The sequence below is a fragment of the Erinaceus europaeus genome, chromosome 13, assembly GCF_950295315.1.
Source record: "Erinaceus europaeus chromosome 13, mEriEur2.1, whole genome shotgun sequence".
Taxonomy (NCBI): domain Eukaryota; kingdom Metazoa; phylum Chordata; class Mammalia; order Eulipotyphla; family Erinaceidae; genus Erinaceus; species Erinaceus europaeus.
The window spans coordinates 52,100,363-52,119,386 of NC_080174.1; the positions used below are offsets into that span (position 1 = coordinate 52,100,363).

The 19,024-nt window shown below is 39.2% G+C and overlaps 1 protein-coding gene across 10 annotated transcripts in view; it reads right to left on the minus strand.

Annotated features, from left to right (window-relative positions):
* Positions 1 to 19,024, minus strand: part of ZMYM6 (zinc finger MYM-type containing 6) — a 63,982-nt gene that overhangs the window by 29,565 nt on the left and 15,393 nt on the right. For 8 of the 10 annotated variants that reach the window (XM_007538888.3, XM_060205841.1, XM_060205844.1 and 5 more), the window contains 6 exons: positions 13,059 to 13,209; positions 9,955 to 10,070; positions 8,871 to 9,146; positions 8,567 to 8,717; positions 6,971 to 7,143; positions 1,996 to 2,143 (listed from right to left, as the gene is read on the minus strand). In XM_007538888.3, the coding sequence (XP_007538950.1) occupies positions 1,996 to 2,143; positions 6,971 to 7,143; positions 8,567 to 8,717; positions 8,871 to 9,146; positions 9,955 to 10,070; positions 13,059 to 13,209 (1,015 nt within the window). The remainder of the gene's footprint in view (positions 1 to 1,995; positions 2,144 to 6,970; positions 7,144 to 8,566; positions 8,718 to 8,870; positions 9,147 to 9,954; positions 10,071 to 13,058; positions 13,210 to 19,024) is intronic. The other 2 variants (XM_060205845.1, XM_060205846.1) reach the window with 2 other exon arrangements.

Genomic DNA, 19,024 nt, shown 5'->3' on the forward strand with positions numbered 1-19,024 from the left:
CACAATTTGTAATAGCCAAAACCTGGAAGCAACCCAGGTGTCCAACAACAGATGAGTGGCTGAGCAAGTTGTGGTATATATAGACAATGGAATACTATTCAGCTGTAAAAATGGTGACTTCACCATTTTCAGCCAATCTTGGATGCACCTTGAAAAAATCATGTTGAGTGAAATAAGTCAAAAACAGAAGGCTGAATATGGGATGAACTCACTCTCAGGCAGAAGTTGAAAAACAAGATCAGAAAAAAAAACACAAGTAGAACCTGAAATGGAATTGGTGTATTGCCCCCAAGTAAAAGACTCTGGGGTGGGTAGGTGGGGAGAATACAGGTCCATGAAGGATGATAAATGACATAGTGGGGGTTGTATTGTTAAATGGGAAACTGGGGAATGTTATGCATGTACAAACTATTGTATTTACTGTTGAATGTAAAACTTTAATTCCCCAATAAAGAAATAAATTTTTAAAAAAAGAAAAAAAAGAGGACAGTCCTTTACTGTTAATATGCCAAAAAAAGAAAAAACTAAACCTTAAAAAAAAAAAAAAAAAGACTTTCATGACTAAGGCTCCAAAGTCCCATGTTCAATCTCCAGCAACACCATAAACCAGGCCTCTGGTAGAAAAAAAAAAGTTCTGTATGTAAACTTGCTTCAAATATATATTTTTTATTTTTACCAGCACACTGCTCAGCTCTGACCTTGGTCGGGCTGGGGGATTGAATCTGTGACCCTTAGTGCCTCAGACATAAAAGTCTCTTTGCATAATATGGGGAATGATGATGTACAAAAAAATAACCTAGTTCAAGTTATATATGATAAAACTACAAAAGTAGGGAGTCAGCAGTAGCTCAGCAGGTTAAGTGCAGGTGGCCCAAAGCTCAAGGACCAGCTTAAGGATCCCGGTTCAAGCCCCCAGTTCCCCACATGCAGGGGAGTCACTTCACAGGCGGTGAAGCAGGTCTGCAGGTGTCTGTCTTTCTCTCCCCCCCCTCCATTTCTCTCTGTCCTATGGAACAACGACAACATCAATAACAACAACAACGTCAATAACAACAACAATAAAACAAGGGCAACAAAAGGGAATAAATAAATATTTAAAAGTGGTCCGGGAGGTGGTACAGTGGTAAAGCTTTGGACTCTCAAGCATGAGGTCCCAAGTTCGATCCCCAGCAGCACATGTGCCAGAGTGAAGTCTGGTTCTTTCTCTCTCCTCCTATCTTTCTCATAAATAAATAAAATCTTTAAAAAAAAAAAAAAAAAAAAAGACTACAAAGGTAGATGTGGGCCAGATTGCAAAAATCAAAGCGTGCAGAATCTTTTAATTTATCAGCACTCTGGTCTTCCATCAACGAACAAAATATCAAGTGTTTTTAATATAATGGAGAGAAGTGCTACTAAGGAAGGATACTTAAAGTCACAACATATATCTCTCTATTAATTTGGGTATTTGGGGTATTTTGACCACATAAGCTGTCCTACTTGCAAAATTATTTTATTCTTAGCCAGAAAACCCTTCACTACCCATAAAGAACTGATCTACATTTTTTTTTCTGATATAATTAATGAGCTCTTATTTTTTGCTTGGCTATAAGCAAGCTCTGGACCACATACCTGTCACAGCAACTATATTAAACATAGTCATATCCTCTCCCTCTGCTTGCCCTGATTTTCTGCTTCTTGTTTACAACTGAATAGCATGTATTCCTTTGTAGGTGTTATTTATGTAAAGATAAATTTTCAACCAAAATGATCAAATCTAATTCCCTATAAAATCAGTACATTTATTGATTATTTTGGTGTGTTAAATTAATATGTATCCTCATGATGATTATTCCCTCAGGGGCAATCTTTAAGGATTCATATGGAAAAATGCAAGAAAATTCAGGCTCTTTCATCCAAAAAAACACTGTTTTCATTATATTATTTACAGTGATGCATGCTAATAGTATTCACAAACACTGACATAAAGATAACATTAGTCAAATTTAATTTTACCTTTCTTTTGTGAAAGTGGATCATTTGTAATTTGCTGATGACAAAACTTCAAGACACAAGATAGATCACAGAAATGTTTGATGTTTCCTCGCCACTTTATGGATTCATTTAGTTTACCCTGCCGTTTACAACCATCACACTTGGCCATCTAAGGGGGAAAAAAAAAGTATATATATATATATATATATATATATATATATATATATATATATATATATATATATGACAGTATAAGGTTAGAACTACAATATAATGAAAAAAATAATAACCATAAAACCAGAAGGCACAAAGAAAACAGGACATGTGAATCATATGAAATGTTCCTATCTTAAAAGTTTTTTTTTAATATATGCATTTAATTATTTCATACAGATGTTGTCAATCAAGAGAACATAGAAGTCGACTTCCAAGGTCAGGGAAATGGTTTAAAAGTTAAAGCACAGGGCCAGGTGGTGGCGCACCTGGTTGAGCGCACAGGTTACAATGCACAAGGAGCCAGGTTCAAGCCTCTGGCCCCCACCCGCAGGGGGAAAGCTTCACAAGTGGTGAAGCAGTGCTGCAGGTGTCACTCTGTCTCTCTCCCTCTCTATCACCCCTTCCCTCTCAATTTCTGACTGTCTCTGTCCAACAGATAAAGATTTAAAAAAAGGAGTCGGGCAGTAGCTCAGAGGGTTAAGTGCATGTGGTATGGCAAAGAGCAAGGACAAGGGTAAGGATCCCGGTTTGAGCCCCCGGCTCCCCACCTGCCAGGGAATCACTTCACAAGCGGTGAAGCAGATCTGCAGGTGTCTTTCTCTCCCCCTCTCTGTTTTCCCCTCCTCTCTCCACTTCTCTCTGTCCTAACCAACAATGACGACAACAACCATAACTATAACAATAAAACAACAAGGGGAACAAAAGGGAATAAATATTTTTTAAAAATTTAATATAAAGAGAATGAATATCTTTTCAAATGACAGGCTCCTTTGTTTTTATCATTCTTTTTTATTTTATTTTATATTTATTTATTCCCTTTTGTTGCCCTTGTTGTTTTATTGTTGTAGTTATTGATGTCGTCGTTGTTGGATAGGACAGAGAGAAATGGAGAGAGAAGGGGAAGACAGAGGGGGAGAGAAAGATAGACACCTGCAGACCTGCTTCACCGCCTGTGAAGCGACACCCTGCAGATGGAGAGCCAGGGCTCGAACCGGGATCCTTATGCCGGTCCTTTTGCTTTGTGCTGTTTTTATCATTCTTTTTTTTTTTTTTTGCTTTTTTTAAAATTTTTTTTATTTATTTTATTTATTTATTCCCTTTTGTTGCCCTTGTTGTTGTTTGGTTTTTTTTATTGTTGTAGTTATTATTGTTGTTGTCGTTGTTGGATAGGACAGAGAGAAATGGAGAGAGGAGGGGAAGACAGAGAGGAGAAGAGAAGGATAGACACCTGCAGACCTGCTTCACCGCCTGTGAAGCGACTCCCCTGCAGGTGGGGAGCCGGGGTTCGAACCGGGATCCTTATGCCGGTCCTTGTGCTTTGCGCCACCTGCGCTTAACCCGCTGCGCTACAGCCTGACTCCCTGTTTTTATCATTCTTATCATGTACAATACCTTGAGTTTAATTTGGTGTTTACTTCTGAAATTATCTGTCGAGTGTGTGTGTATTTCTCTACAGAGTTCTACTAGCACCAGTTCTTTAACAACCACTCCCAGATCGGCCTATCTCAGCCTTTAGCATGCATATTTTTATTTGCCATGTTTCACCTATGAGAGTTAAAATTCATTTTGTGATACTACATATTATATTTCATCTACTTTGCAGAAACTTTTTTTTTAAAGATTTTATTCATGAGAAAGACAGGAGAGAGGGAAAGAACCAGATATCACTCTGGTAAATGTGCTGCCGGGATTGAACTCAGGACCTCATGCTTGAGAGTCTAGTGCCTTAGCCACTGCACCACCTCCTGGACCACATTTTTTTTTTTTTACATATTGGCAGTTGATGCTATTTTTCTTATAATGCATAGCTACCTTGCCTGAGTGTTATGTACTCAACTTTTCTGTTATTTACATCTGCATGAGGTGGTCTGGGGCAAACTGCTGTATGAATGACCTGAGGTGGAGGGTAAGAGATAGCTCACCTAGCAGAGCATTTGCTTTACCATGTGTGAAGGCCTGAGTTTGAGCCCTGGCACTATAAAGCAACTACATAGAAAACACCAGGGGGTGGCGGGCTCCATGGATGGTGGAAGTGCTGTGATCTCTACTGTGCCTCCCCTCTGCCTCTTGACTCTTCTCTTAGGTAGAAAGAGAATGACCCTAGAGATAGGCACAGTGGATAAAACACTAGACTTGAAAGCATAAAGTCCTGGGCAGGGGTAGATAGCATAATGGTTATGCAAAGAGACTCTCATGCCTGAGGTTCTGAAATTTCAAATTCAATGCCCCCAACCCTGACACACATACACACACACACACACACACACACCACCACCGACCACCACCACCACCAGATGTAAGCAGTAGTCTGGTAAAAAAAAAAAAAAGTAAGGAAGAAAGCAAGCATAAAGTCCTGAGGCTATATGTCAGAGTGATACTCTGTCTCTCTCATGTTCATAAATAAGTAATTTATATATTCATATACATAAAACATAAAGATGGGGTTGGATGCCTCAAATGCACAAGGCCCAGTTTTGTTCCCCAGCACTATATAAAATTAATTTATTAGTTAGAGCAGGGACTAGACGATAGCTCACCCAAAACAGTATGTGACTAGCCATGCACAGAGCCTGGGTTTTAGTTCCTTGCTCCACTGGGAAAGCTCCAGTACTGTGATGTCTCTCCCTCTCATTGTGTCTATTTATATACGAAATAAAAAGAATAAAATAATCAGCCTAGGGACACTGAAACTGGTGAGGTCCCCAGTGCTACAGATTATTTCTATTTGATCTCCTATTTTCAAAATTACCCTGAAAGAAGCTAAAGAGCAGTTTTATTTATTTTTTTGGGGGGGTATTCAGACTTATTGTCCTATGTTTTTATTTTTATTAGTGATTCACAGAATTACAAGATAACAGGAGTATAATTCCTCCCTGTTCCCACCACCAGAGTTGTGGAAACTGGACTCCACTGGAAACTGCAGCGGTTCTCCCAAGGTCACAAATATGGATTGACTATTATTTCTAGAACTATCTCTGATATATATATATATATATATCCTTTTTGGGGGGTTTTATTTAATTTAAATTTTTTCTATATTTACTTATTTATTCCCTTTTGTTGCCCTTGTTGTTTTATTGTTGTAGTTATTACCAATGTCATTGTTGGATAGGACAGAGAGAAATGGAGAGAGGAGGGGAAGACAGAGAAGAGGAGAGAAAGATAGACACCTGCAGACCTGCTTCACCACCTGTGAAGCGACTCCCCTGCAGGTGGGGAGCCCGGGCTCAAACCGGGATCCTTTCGCTGGTCCTTGCGTTTGGTGCCACCTGCGCTTAACCCACTGTGCTACCACCCGACTCCCTGCAGTTTTATTTTTTAAAAGTTAAGCAGAGAAGTGTAATAGAAAGAATAGGAGCTTTTTAGTCACAAAGATTTTGCTTCTGGGACCTGAGAGATGGTACAGGTAGGGTGCACGCATCCTAGTAGTACAGGTTTGAGCCCTAGGAACTGTCAGTGTTAGTATGCTTGGTTATTTTTCTTTTTTTTTTTTCTTTGGGGGGGTGGTTTGTTCTGTTTTATTAAGGAGGTCAAACAGACCTAGGAAATGTGAATAATGTCTAACCGTCTCAGAGTAGTGACTTCCTGAGCAAGAAAGTCAATTAAAGATAACTTGGGGGGGGGGGGATTGGCACACCTGGTTGAGCGCACATGTTACAATGTGTAAGCACCTAGGTTCCAGTCCCTGATCCCCACCTGTAGGGGGAAAGCTTCACAAGTGGTAAAGCAGTGCTGCAGGTGTCTCTCTGTCTCTCTTCCTATCATTCCCTTCCCTCTCGATATCTGGCTGTCTCTATCCAGTAAGTAAATAAAGACCAAAAAAAAAAAAAGGTAACTACGTAAAGTTCCAATTTAAAAGAACTAAAAGTCACAAATAAAGTCAATAGACCTTGTAAGGAAGCAAAAAATTAAAGGAATATATCTTTAAATAACAGTAAACTCTCCACAATCCTGTAAAATTTCATGTCTCCCCCCCGGATCCCCACTTGCAGGGGAGTCACTTCACAGGTGGTGAAACAGGTCTTCAGGTATCTTTCTCTCCCCCTCTCTGTCTTGCCCTCCTCTCTCCATTTCTCTCTGTCCTATCTAACAACGAAGACATCATTAACAACAAGAATAAAACTACAACAATAAAAAACGAGGGTGGGAGTCCGGCAGTAGCATAGCGGGTTAAGCGCACATGGCGCAAAGTCTAAGGACCTCCATAAGTATCCCCGTTCGAGCCCCCGGCTCCCCACCTGCAGGGGAGTCGCTTCACAAGCGGTGAAGCAGGTCTGCAGGTGTCTGTCTTCCCCTAGTCTCTCCATTTCTCTTTGTCCTATCCAACAACGACGACATCAATAACAACAACAATAATAACTACAACAACAAGAGCAACAAAAGGGAAAATAAATAAATAAAATTAAAGATAATTAAAAAAAACAAGGGCAACAAAAGGGAAAATAAATAAATATAAATTTTTAAAAAATTTTAATTCATGTCGCCATTCATGTGAATTTAGTTTTAGGAGTCCATAATTTATTTTACTCAGTTCTAAGTTCAAAACTGTTCTTTACAATCATTTAAACACTTTTTTAGTGTAGAACTCGGGAGTGAACCCAGTATCTCAAACATTTATATCACTGAACTGCTTCCTTGGCTCAATTTTTCATTCTTTACATTTTTTGAGAGGAAGAAAGTAAAGGAAACAGGAACAGAGACAGTACTGCTCCCTTAAATATTTTAAATAAAAAATGATTTGCACTGATTTCAGAAAACCAGAAAGGTCTATCATATTTACCTGATAAAACAGAACTGTATATTTAGACATGCACTCCTCACAACAGAACTTTTCTAACTTGCCCTCCAGTCGATTTTCTACCAAATTTGGGGATGTCTGTGAGCAGTAACTGCATGTCTTACAGTAGTTTCCCCATCGTTCTCCAAAGTCACGAGCAGAAAGGAATTTGCACACTGAAAATAACAGATGAGAATATCAAATTTACATTAACTTCAAAGGAAGAGTCTACAATGACCTTCTACAGACTTACATACTAACTTTAGGCTAAATTTAAAATACTTCACACATTTGCCTCTAGTTTGAAGGAGTCTATATTCACAAAACAAAATTCATAATCATCTTCTAAATGCACTCTAAATATCTAGCTGTCAATATTCAAAAACATCAGAGCTATAAAACAGTTTCTTAGGGAGTGGGGCAGTAGCGCAGCAGGTTAAGCGCATGTGGCGCAAAGCGCAAGGACAGGTGTAAGGATCCCGGTTCGAGTCTCTGGCTCCCCACCTGCAGAGGAGTCGCCTCACAAGTGGTGAAGCAGGTCTGCAGGTGTCTATCTTTCTCTCTTCCTCTCTGTCTTACCCTCCTCTCTCCATTTCTCTGTCCTATCCAACAACGACGAAATCAATAACAACAACAATAATAACTACAACAAGGGCAACAAAAGGGAATAAAGAAAGAAAGAATGTTTTTTAAAAAAGCAGTTTCTTAAGTCGAGAAAGAGAGAACACATTCTTCTTTACAAACAGATGCAAGAACATTAGGTCTCTAATATTACAAATAAACTCATGAGATTTTCTATACTCCATACTAATATCATTGAAGAATTACAGTTTAAAAGTTTTTACTTACTGAGATTACATTTTATTTATTTATTTATTTATTTATTTATTTATTCCCTTTTGTTGCCCTTGTTTTATTGTTGTAGTTGTTGTTAGATAGGACAAAGAGAAATGGAAGAAGAGGAGAAGATAGAAAGGGGGAGAGAAAGATAGACACCTGCAGACCAGCTTCACCACTTGTGAAGCGACCCCTGCAGGTGGGAAGCCAGGGGCTAGAACCCCAATCCTTAAGCTGGTCCTTGCACTTTGCACCACATGCGCTTAACCCGCTGTGCTACCGCCCAACTCCCGAGATTACATTTTAAAGCAAATATTCTAAAGTATACTAAGTATAAACTCAACTTTGTAAGTCTCATGCTATACCTCATAAAAAATTTCACTTAAGGGGATCAGGTGGTAGCAAAGTGGGTTAAGCACATATGGCACAAAGCCCAAGGACAGGCGTAAGGATCTTGGTTTGAGCCCCCAGCTCCCCACCTGCAGGGGGGAGTTGATTCACCTGCAGTGAAGCAGGGCTGCAAGTGTCTATCTTTCTCTCCCCTTCTCTGTCTTCCCTTCCTGTCTCCATTTCTCTCTGTCCTATCCAACAACAACAACATCAATAACAATAATAATAACCACAACAACAATAAAACAAGGGCCACAAAAAGGAAAAACAAAACAAAAATTTCATTTAAAATTGTTACTAGGAGTACATTTCATAGGAACTATTTTCTAACAGCCACATGTTCTGCAGATAATACTTAAAACTTTCCTTTACCTTCACTACAGAATGTTTTATCAACCCCTGAGAAACGTACAGTCTCCTTTATAACTTTCTGCAGTTTACAATATTCACACATTGCCATAACTTTATTTTTTCTTTTGTAGTCATCAGAACAATTCTTGCCACAAAACAGAAACATTTTACCCTGCAAATGAAGAATAATTAAGTTATTGTAGCTTTAAGAAATCCTTTCCCTGCTGATTTCAAAGCAAACTGAGTGATCATCAAAGAGAAGAAAAAAGATAGATGCTTCTATTAGATCAATTTATATTTAATACCTTTTACGTTCTCTCTTTACCTTGTAAAAAAGAAGTTCTGGTTTTGTGGCAAATAGATGGTTACAATGCTGACACTCGAGTTTAACAACTGTATGGGTTAAAGTTACTTGCTGGCGTTGGGCAGTAAGAGACTGAAGGCTGGTTGCAGCAAAGCCGTGGATGGAGCTGGGGAAAATGGCAGACGTGTTACCTCCTCCTGCTGGAACTGCTGACCCAGATGGCAGGCTTACAACCAGTTGACCCTGAGACAGGGGCACTGCTGAGGAGTTTATTTCTTTTGGCTTGTTAAATACATTCTGAACAAACACAAATAAGACAAAGATATCAGGAATTGAGAAGTAACAATAGTAATATTGCTTTATCTCTTTTTTTTAATAAGTTAAATCCCCCACAAACGTGTGTGTGTGTGTGTGTGTGTGTGTGTGTGTGTGTGTGTGTGTGTGTGTGTGTAAATAGCTGACAGAGAAAATCTGAACTCTGAGACCAGAAGGGGCAGGAGAGACAGTATAATGATTATGCAAAGAGACTTTAATGCCTGAGGTTCCGATGTCCCAGGTTTGATCCCCCACACCACAAGCCAGAGCTGAGCAGTGCTCTGGTAAGAGGGGTGGGGGGGACTAGAAGGATGAATATTAAAAAAAAAAAACAGTAGTGACAGGCATCTTTCTCCCTGGTGCCAGGGACACTGCATCAGCTATCTTCTCACCTGGGAAGAACAATGAACTCTACTATTTTCCTGTGCAAGTTGAAAGGTAAGAGAAGATGGTACAAGTAAGTGATTATATCTCACTTAGGATTAAAGGAAGGAACATATGATCACATAACTAAGCAGCATCTATCTAAACTATTTCCTAGTTCTCATTCTTTTGAAAGAGAGAAAGTAGGAAGGTATGGGTAGTTTAGGTGCAGACTTTTAATAAGTAAGACAGCACTGAGATCCATAATCTGAGCTCAGAACATTTTGTAGAAATGACCTCTGGGGACACAGAATTTTTTTCTTTCTAACCTATAGTTTCATATGTATGAACTTTTAGCAGCTAACATTTTGCCACTGACCGATGCTTAAGACAATTGAGGGGGGTAAAATAAAACCTTCTTTCATACCTGGAAAGCCACTACACAACTGGAGCTGCAGAAGCTGTAGATAGTGCCATTGGACATGGCCAGGTGGTACTGAGGAATGGCAGAGGTTTTACAACTATGACATGAAACCTGGACACCTTGATAGCAAAAAATAAAAGCCAGTGACTAAACTATACATGTAATTATAATAAGTAAGTAAATAAACACCCTAGAGCATTCCTAACATAGATTTCCTAGCTTCTTTCCATCTTAAGATCCCTATTCTCATCTGCTCTATTCCTACTTTTTGGTTCCAGTTTATTAAACATTTGGTCCTGCTTATATCTTGCCGCCTTTCAGCCACCAAGTTACAGACGCTATCATAATCCCATCCTGACTTCCCTGGGCAGATGACCTCACCACTATGTCCTGGAACCTCACCTCTCCAGAGTCCTGCCCCACTAGGAAAAGACAGAAACAGGCTGGGAGTATGAATCAACCTGCAAACACCCATGTCCAGTAGAAAAGCAGTGACAGGAGTCAGAACTCCTACCTTCTGTACCCAAAAATAATCTTGATGCATACTCCCAGCTAAGGAGAAATGATAGGGGGAAGATGACCAGAGGGCTCTGTACTCCAACTCCATCAGGACTCAGAAAAGGAAAAAGGGAGGGACATTTGGATGTAATAACAGGTGTTATGTGTGACTTGGAAAAAAAGAGAAGATGGGACATTTAAAAAATGGGCAAATATAGATAGATAGTTGTAAAAATAATATTTAACCCATATATGCAACCTTAGGAGAACTTGCAATAATCATCATCATAATCATCATCATCATGGAGGGATTAGGGATTCAGAGCTCTAGTAGTGGGAACAGTGCAGAGTTGTCCCCCGTTATCTTGTAATTATGTAAATCAATATTAAATCACTAATAAAAAATTTTAATTTAGGGTGGGGGTAGATAGTATAATCGCTATGCAAACAGACTCTCATGCCTAAGGCTCTGTCAAGTCCCAGGTTCAATCCCCTGCACCACTATAAGCCAGAGCTGAGTAGTGCTCTGGTAAATTAAAAATAAAATAAAAAAATAAAAGTTAAAATTTTTTAATTTAAATTTCAAAAAAAAAAAAGAGAGAGAGATCCAAAAAATATACTAGAAGAATGAACAAAAAAAGGGGGGAGCTCAGGTGGTGGCACACCTGGCTAAGTGCATATACTACAGTGCACAAGGACCTGGGTTCAAGCCCCTGGTCTCCATCTGCAGGGAGGAAGCTTCACGAATGGTGTGTCTCTGTCTTTCTCCCTCTTTCTCCCCTCCCCTCTCAATTTATGTCTGTCTCTATCCAATAATAAAGGATTTTAAAAAATGGGGAGTGTGAGTCAGTATATGCAGCAAGTAAGTAGAAAGACCTAAAAAGACACCATAAAGTTCATAATGAAATAGTATTTACTTAAACTTAGACACCCTCCTCACCTACTTCCTATTACACTTCCCTCACTCACTCCAAAGCTACCTTATCAAAGGAAGGACTGCACAAGCTGAATAATGGCAAGAGACTGGCAGACTTTAACCATGACTCTTTAGTCTCTTTAGTCACTATCAAGCCACCCCATCAGCTGGCGCCCTAGTTGGGGAGTCCTGAGATTCCCAAACAAGTAAGACGGGCCTAGAGCTCAAATAAATCCCTCTCTCCATTGTTACTGGTCATCTCTATCAGAAACAACACAATAGACCCCTTTTTGGGCCCCCAAAGGACCTTCCCTCAACATGGATCAACAACAGTAGAGAATGTTCCATCCTCCAAAGGGAGGCTGTACAACATACAGAAATTGGGGTAGTTTGGAACATTTCTACTCATGACCACAGAATATGAGCTCAGATCTACAGGGAGGCATAGGTTATATAGGCTCCTAAGCTGAATATGGGCCCCAGATCAAACTGATAGGGTTTTTACAGTCAACAATATTCATACACCTTTCCCATATTTGGGAACTATTCTCTTCCCTGATCCAGCTTTCTGGTCCTTTTTCCAGCCAAGACATAATGTCCCAGACAATAACTTGGGTCCACTTGCATATCAGATGTCAGGCTCAGAAAAAAAAAAAAAAAAAAAAAAAAAGCTAGTATAGTCATGGGCCCTTTGGAATGTAACTAAAATAGGCCTACTATCTACAAAACGGAAACCCCCAAATCTTCATCTGCACTAATCCAGCCTTTATGTTCATGATTAGTCAACAATTTATTTGGCTTTACAATGTTAATTCTTCTTTCAGCCACCAGGTTCCAGATGCTGCTGTGACACAAACCAGACTCCCCTGGGCAGACAACCCCACTAATGTGTCCTGGAGGTCCGCTTCCTCAGAGCCCCGCCCCACTAGGGAAAGAGAGAGACAGGTTGGGAATATTAATCAACCTGCCAACGCCCATGTTAAGCAGGGAAGCAATTACAGAAGCCAGACCTTCCACCTTGTGCACCCCATAATGTCCCTTGGTCCATGCTCCCAGAGGCATAAGGAATAGGAAAGCTATCAGGGCAAGGCATGAGATATGGAGTTCTGGTGGTGGGAATTGTGTGGATTTGTAACCCTCTTATCCTATGGTTCCTGTCAGTGTTTCCTCTATGTAAACAAAAATAAAAATTAAAAAATAATAAATTTTTTTTAAATGGGGGGCCGAGGGTAGATAGCATAATGGTTATGCAAACAGACTCTCATGCCTGAGGCTCCAAAGTCCCAGGTTCAATCCCCACCACTATAAGAAGAGCTGTTCAGTGTTCCAGTAAAAATGATAACATAATAAAATAAAAATTGAAAATAAAGTACGAAACAAAAATTACCTGTAATATAGTTTGTAAAGTTAATTAACACTAACCTTAATTAAGTCCTACGTAAAACAAAAAATAACCTGGAACTTATAACTATTCTTCCTTTTCACATATGAAAATGTAAAATACATACCACAAAAAAAAAAATCAGTGAAGAACTATTTTTACTTAAAAGTCAGTTTACTTTTTGTTTGTTTTTAACTAAATCAACCTTAAAACTTTACTTAGCCCTAAAGATAAATATAGTTTATAACAAAATGAAAGATAAGCATTTATTCTTTAATAGGAAACTATAAATTTATCAAATTTAAACATTACCTGAAGAAGTAACTAATTTAATTCTGTAAGCAGATAAACAGTTAACAGAACAGAAAAGCTCTGTTTTTCCTGAATCATTCGTAGTTTCAATCATTTCAGCTGAGGGTCTCAATGATTTTCCCAAGGCATATGGAGGATGTTGGGCTGAATTCTATTAAGAGATAAAACATTTAGAAGCTTAGTACAAGCATACATACGTACAAATCAAAATGCCACTGCCTTTGATTAAAATATTTGAGAATGAAATAAGGCTATCCCTAATACACACTTTTCTGAAAGTGAGATGTGAGAAATAGTTTTTGAGATAACAGAATGTAAACTAAAGAATATTAATAACTACTAATACAACAGCAACAACAAAGCACATTTGAAATAATAAATTAAGGGGTTGGGCCAGGGTTTACCTACTCCTCCTACAATCAAAACAAAGTAATACTATAGTAATACATAAAGCAATCTGTATAGAAACAGACCTGAAAGGTGGCACAAAGCACAAGGACTGGTGTAAGAATCCCAGTTGGAGTTCCCGGCTCCCCACCTGCAGGAGAGCGGTGAAGCAGGTCTGCAGGTGTCTATCTTTCTCTCCCCGTCTTGCCCTCCTCTCTCCAATTCTCTCTGTCCTATCCAACAACGATGACAACAGTAATAGATACAACAATAAAACAAGGGCAACAAAAGAGAATTAAAGAAATATTTTTTAAAAAAGAAAGAAAGAAAGAAAGAAACAGACCTGAAACTGAGATGAACAAGCAAGAAACCATGTTATAAGCGCTGGGAGTCATGGTAGAAGCTTTCCTAATGACCTCTACAACATTTGCTGAAAGCAGAGTTTGTGAACACTATATTGCAATTCAATTCCATAGTTACAGAGCCTAGAGCAGAGTCCAGGAGGAGAGTTCTACTCACTCCAAGTTAGCAGATTTTTCTGGGGACTAGGACATTTATCAAGAATGCTAACTTCTGCCAGACAAACAGCCTACATCTCACTGCAAGCAAAGTATAGCCTTTCAGCCAGCAAAAATTGCCTACCGTGTTTGTTCCCTTGCCAGTTTATTGCCAGTAACATGTCTGCTATCAACACCTGGGGCTGAGGTTCCAGCCTTCTTTCAGACATGAACCCTACCCACAGCAACCTAATGGATGCTGAGGACTTGCAACCTCAAACCCTGGGTTGGTGCCCAGGCTGGCTCAACTTCAATGCTATAACCCTTGCCAGGCACTGGTGACTGAGATCCCTGGTTGCTAAAAGCCAACTCAAGCACAGATGCCTGTCCTAGATTCTTATGAAGCAGCACCAAAAACAATGAAAGATGGAAAATTATCCAGTGAGTAATTCAATGTCAGGAGAAAAATAGATTTAATACTTCAAGTTCTCAAAGTGCCAAATCTTAGCTCTGAGTATACATATTTCCTTTAGCCTAAATATTTAATGTTTCAGATTTATATGGTGATCAAATTCTGACACTGATCTTAAATTGTATAAGCAGCCCTAAAAATACATCTGTATGTGTATGTGTATGTGTGTGTGTGTCTGTATACACACACACACACACACACACATTTTAAAGATTTTATTTTTGGGGGGTCAGGCAGCAGGTTAAGCGCACATGGCACAAAGCACAAGGACCAGCATAAAAATCCCGGTTCAAGCCCTCATCTCCCCACCTGCAGGGGCTCACTTCACAAACACCTACAGACCTGCTTCACCGCCTATCTTTTTCGCCCCCTCTGTCTTGCCCTACTCCATTTCTCTCTGTCCTATCCAACAATGACAACATCAACAACAATAACTACAATAACAATAAAAAATGAGGGCAACAAAAGGGAAAATAAATAATAATTTAAAAATTTTTTTAAATATTTTATTTATTAATGAGAAAGATAGGAGGAGAGAGAAAGAACTAGACATCACTCTGGTACATGTGCTACTGGGGATTAACTCAGGACCTCATGCTTGAGAGTCCAATGCTTTACCACTGCACCATCTTCTGAACCACCAAATATATTTTTTAATACTTAAGTTACCTATAATAACCTTAGGCCAGATAGATCAAAATTATTTGGTCCTATCATTATCTAAGATACAGTTATTAGTAGATATCCTTAAATGGCATAAAGCATAGTGAGGTCGAGTATATTGCAGTAAATTCTAGCCACTGGATTTTCAAGGAAAAACAAGCTTCCAATTAACTTGGTTATAATAATTAACTACTGTTATTTTATTTTAAACTCTTTCTAAAACTACAAGGAACCTTTTCCATTTTCTTTAAGATCCGTATTTTCTCCTAGTCTTGAAACCTCTGGGACTCAGCTCATATTGCTTGATATTTCTCTCTGATCTCTTACCCTGTTATCCTGTCTCTACTGACCTCAACTAAATCAATGCTATCAGTGACGCCATGCCCTGTTATGACTAAGATTTCAAAGAAGTGCTCATAAAGTTGCTCACTGAAATGAGAAATTTAATGGAAGGAAACGTCAACAAAGTCAGAAAGTGAAGAAAATTGTTAAGAAGAAAATTCCTAACAAATTATGTAACTAAAGAGTATAACTGGGAGTTGGGCAGTAGCACACCAGGTTAGGTGCATGTGGCACAAAGCGCACAGATGGCGTAAGGATCCCAGTTCGAGCCCCCAGCTCCCCACCTTCTGGGGAGTCGCTTCACAGGCGGTGAAGCAGGTCTGCAGGTGTCTTTCTCTCCCCCTCTGCCTTCCCCTCCTCTCTCCATTTCTCTCTGTCCTATCCAACAATATCAATAACAACAATAATTTACAACAATAAAACAACAAGGGTAACAAAAGGAAATAAATAAATAAATATTAAAAATAAATAAATAAATAAAAGAAAGCACTGGTGGTCCAGGAGGTGGTGCAGTGGCTAAGGCACTGGATGCTCAAGCATAAGGTCCTGAGTTCAGCACATGTACCAGAGTGATATCTGGTTCTTTCTCTCCTCCTATCTTTCTCATTAATTAATAAATAAAATCTTAAAAAAGAGAGAGAGAGAAAGAAAGAAAGAGAGAAAGAAAGAATTGGTATGATATGTTTAAAATGTGGAGTAGACATATTCAAAGTATTAGAGTGGAAGAGACCACCAACCAAGAACTTTCTTTTTTTTTTTATTTAAGAAAGGATTAATGAACAAAAACATAAGGTAGGAGGGGTACAACTCCACACAATTCCCACCACCCAATCCCCATAGCCCACCCCCTCCCATGATAGCTTTCCCGTTCTCTAGCCCTCTGGGAGCATGGACCCAGAACAACCAAGAACTTTCTACCCAACTATGTTATCACCCAGATTTGAAGACGTGATAAAGAGCTATGCAGACAAACTAGAGTTAAAGAAATCTATTACTACCAAATCAGTCCTACAAGAAATACTGAGAGATCTCAATAATATGGGGCAAAGCAAGAGAAAAAAGGCAAAGATAAATGAAGACATGCCTTTAGACTTGAATTGCAAGGGGGTTGGGAAAGGGGAGTAGGTTGAAAGAGTAGAGAGGGGGTCCAACAGACTTTGCTAGGAGGATACTGGTACTTTACACGTAGTTGTGGTGTGGTTAACATGTCTTTTTTTTTTTTTTTTTTAGTTTTTTTTTTAAAGGATGTATTTATTAATGAGAAAGGAGAGAAAGAACCAGACATCATTCTGTTATATGTGATGCCGGGGATTGAACTCAGGACCTCATGCTTGAGAATCCAATGCTTTATCTACTGCACCACCTCCCAGACCATGGTTAAGATATTTTAAAAAGGTCTGAAATTATACTTCTAAAACACATATAGTTGGGAGTTGGGCGGAAGCACAGCGAATTAAGCAAAGGTGGCACAAAGTGCAAGGACTGGCATTAGGATCCTGGTTTGAGCCCCCGGCTCCCCACCTGCAGGGGAGTCGCTTCACAGGCGGTGAAACAGGTCTGCAGGTGTCTTTCTCTCCCCATCTCCCCCTCCTCTCTCCATTTCTCTCTGTCCTATCCTACAATGACGACATCAGTAACAACAAAAATAATAACTACAACAATAAAAACAACAAAGGCAACAAAAGGGAATAAATAAATTAAAACAGTCTTTTTTAATATTTTATTTATTTATTCATGAGAAAGATAGGGGGAGAGAGTGAAAGAACCAGACATCACTCTGGTACATGTGCTGCTGGGGATTGAACTCGGGACCTCATGCTTGAGAGTCTAACCATTTCCCAACCACAACACAAATAGTCTTGGGATTGGGTTGTGGCACACCTGGTTGAGCACACATGTTAAAACACAGTCTTTTTTTTTTAACTTTAAAAAAAAATTTTTAATTATCTTTATTTATTGGATACAGACAGAAATCAAGAGGGAAGGGGAAGAGAGGGAGAGAGACAGAGAGACACCTGCAGCCCTGCTTCACCACTTGCAAAGCTTTCCCCCTACAGGTGGGGACCAGGGGCTCGAACCTGGATCCTTGTGCACTGTAACATGTATGCTCAACCAGATGTGCCACCACCCGATCCCAAAACACAGTCTTATAAAACCTACCTGAATAAAAAGTTTAATTGTGTTAACAGTTTAGATTAATATAAATTAAAATGAAAAACAGAAGGGGCCAGGTGGGGGCGCACCTGGTTGAGTGCACGTTACAGTGTGCAAGGACCCAGGTTCAAGCCCCTGGCCCCCACCTGCAGGGGGAAAGCTTCACAAGTGGTGAAGTAGTGCTGCAGGTATCTCTCTGTCTCTCTCCCTCTCTATCACCCCCTTCCCTCTCAATTTCTGACTGTATCCAGCAAATAAATAAAGATAAAAAAAAATTTTTTTAATGAAAAACAGAAATTTAAGGATTAAACTTATTTCACCTGATTCCAAAATCCAGGCTCTTTTATACTCTATTACACTGGCAGTGACATAATCTTAAAATGCTGGGTCAAGGAAACAACACAGTAGGAGTATACAGGAATTACACATGAGAGGTCCTAGGTTTGATCCCTAGTAGGCAGAACTGAGCAATGCTCTGATTGGAAAAATAAAATAAAATTATATGAGGAAGTAAATGGTGGGAAAATAAAAACTGTAAGCTTTACTATATACTCTTTCCAGTTAAAGGAGTAATGAGACAAAGCACAATACCAGTAACAAAACAGAACTGATTTTTAAAGTATACATGCAAAAATAACCTAAATAGATTTTCCTATAAATGTAGTAACCTAAAAAAAAAAAAAAGTAGTAACCTGACTGCCAAAATGAAAACTCCTAAAAATGGAATGACACTTTTAAAAAATGAATGTCATATACCAATGACTCAAGAAAAATGAAGATAAATCAAATTTGTGTGTTGAGAAAACTATTTGTTATTTATCACCTTTCCTTAAAAAATAGTAATAAAAAAAATAAAGTAACTTTTGGGGGAGTCGGGCAGTAGTGCAGCAAATTAAGCACAGGTGGCACAAAGTGCAAAGACTGGCATAAGGATCCTGGTTTGAGGCCCCCGCTCCCCACCTGCAGGGGAGTCGCTTCACAGGCAGTGAAGCAGGTCTGCAGGTGTCTGTCTTTCTCTCCCCGTCTTTCCCTCCTCTATTTTTCTCTGTCCTATCTAACAACATCAATAACAACAACAACTACAATAATGAAAAAGGGCAACAAAAGGGAAATTTTTTTTTAAATTATTCTTTTTTAAAAATATTTATTCCCTGTTGTTTCCCTTGTTTTATTGTTATAGTTATTATTGTTGTTATTGATGTCATCATTGTTGGGTAAGACAGAGAAATGGAGAGAGGAGGGGAAGACAGAAAGGGGGAGAGATAGAAAGATAAGACACCTGCAGACCTACTTCACCGCTTGTTAAAAGATTCTCCTGCAGGTGGGAAGCCAGGGGCTTGCTTGACCCAGGATCCTTATGCTGGTCCTTATGCTTTGCACCACCTGCGCTTAACCCGCTGCGCTGCCGCTGGACATAACACTGCTCAGCTTTGGCTTATGGTGGTGCAGGA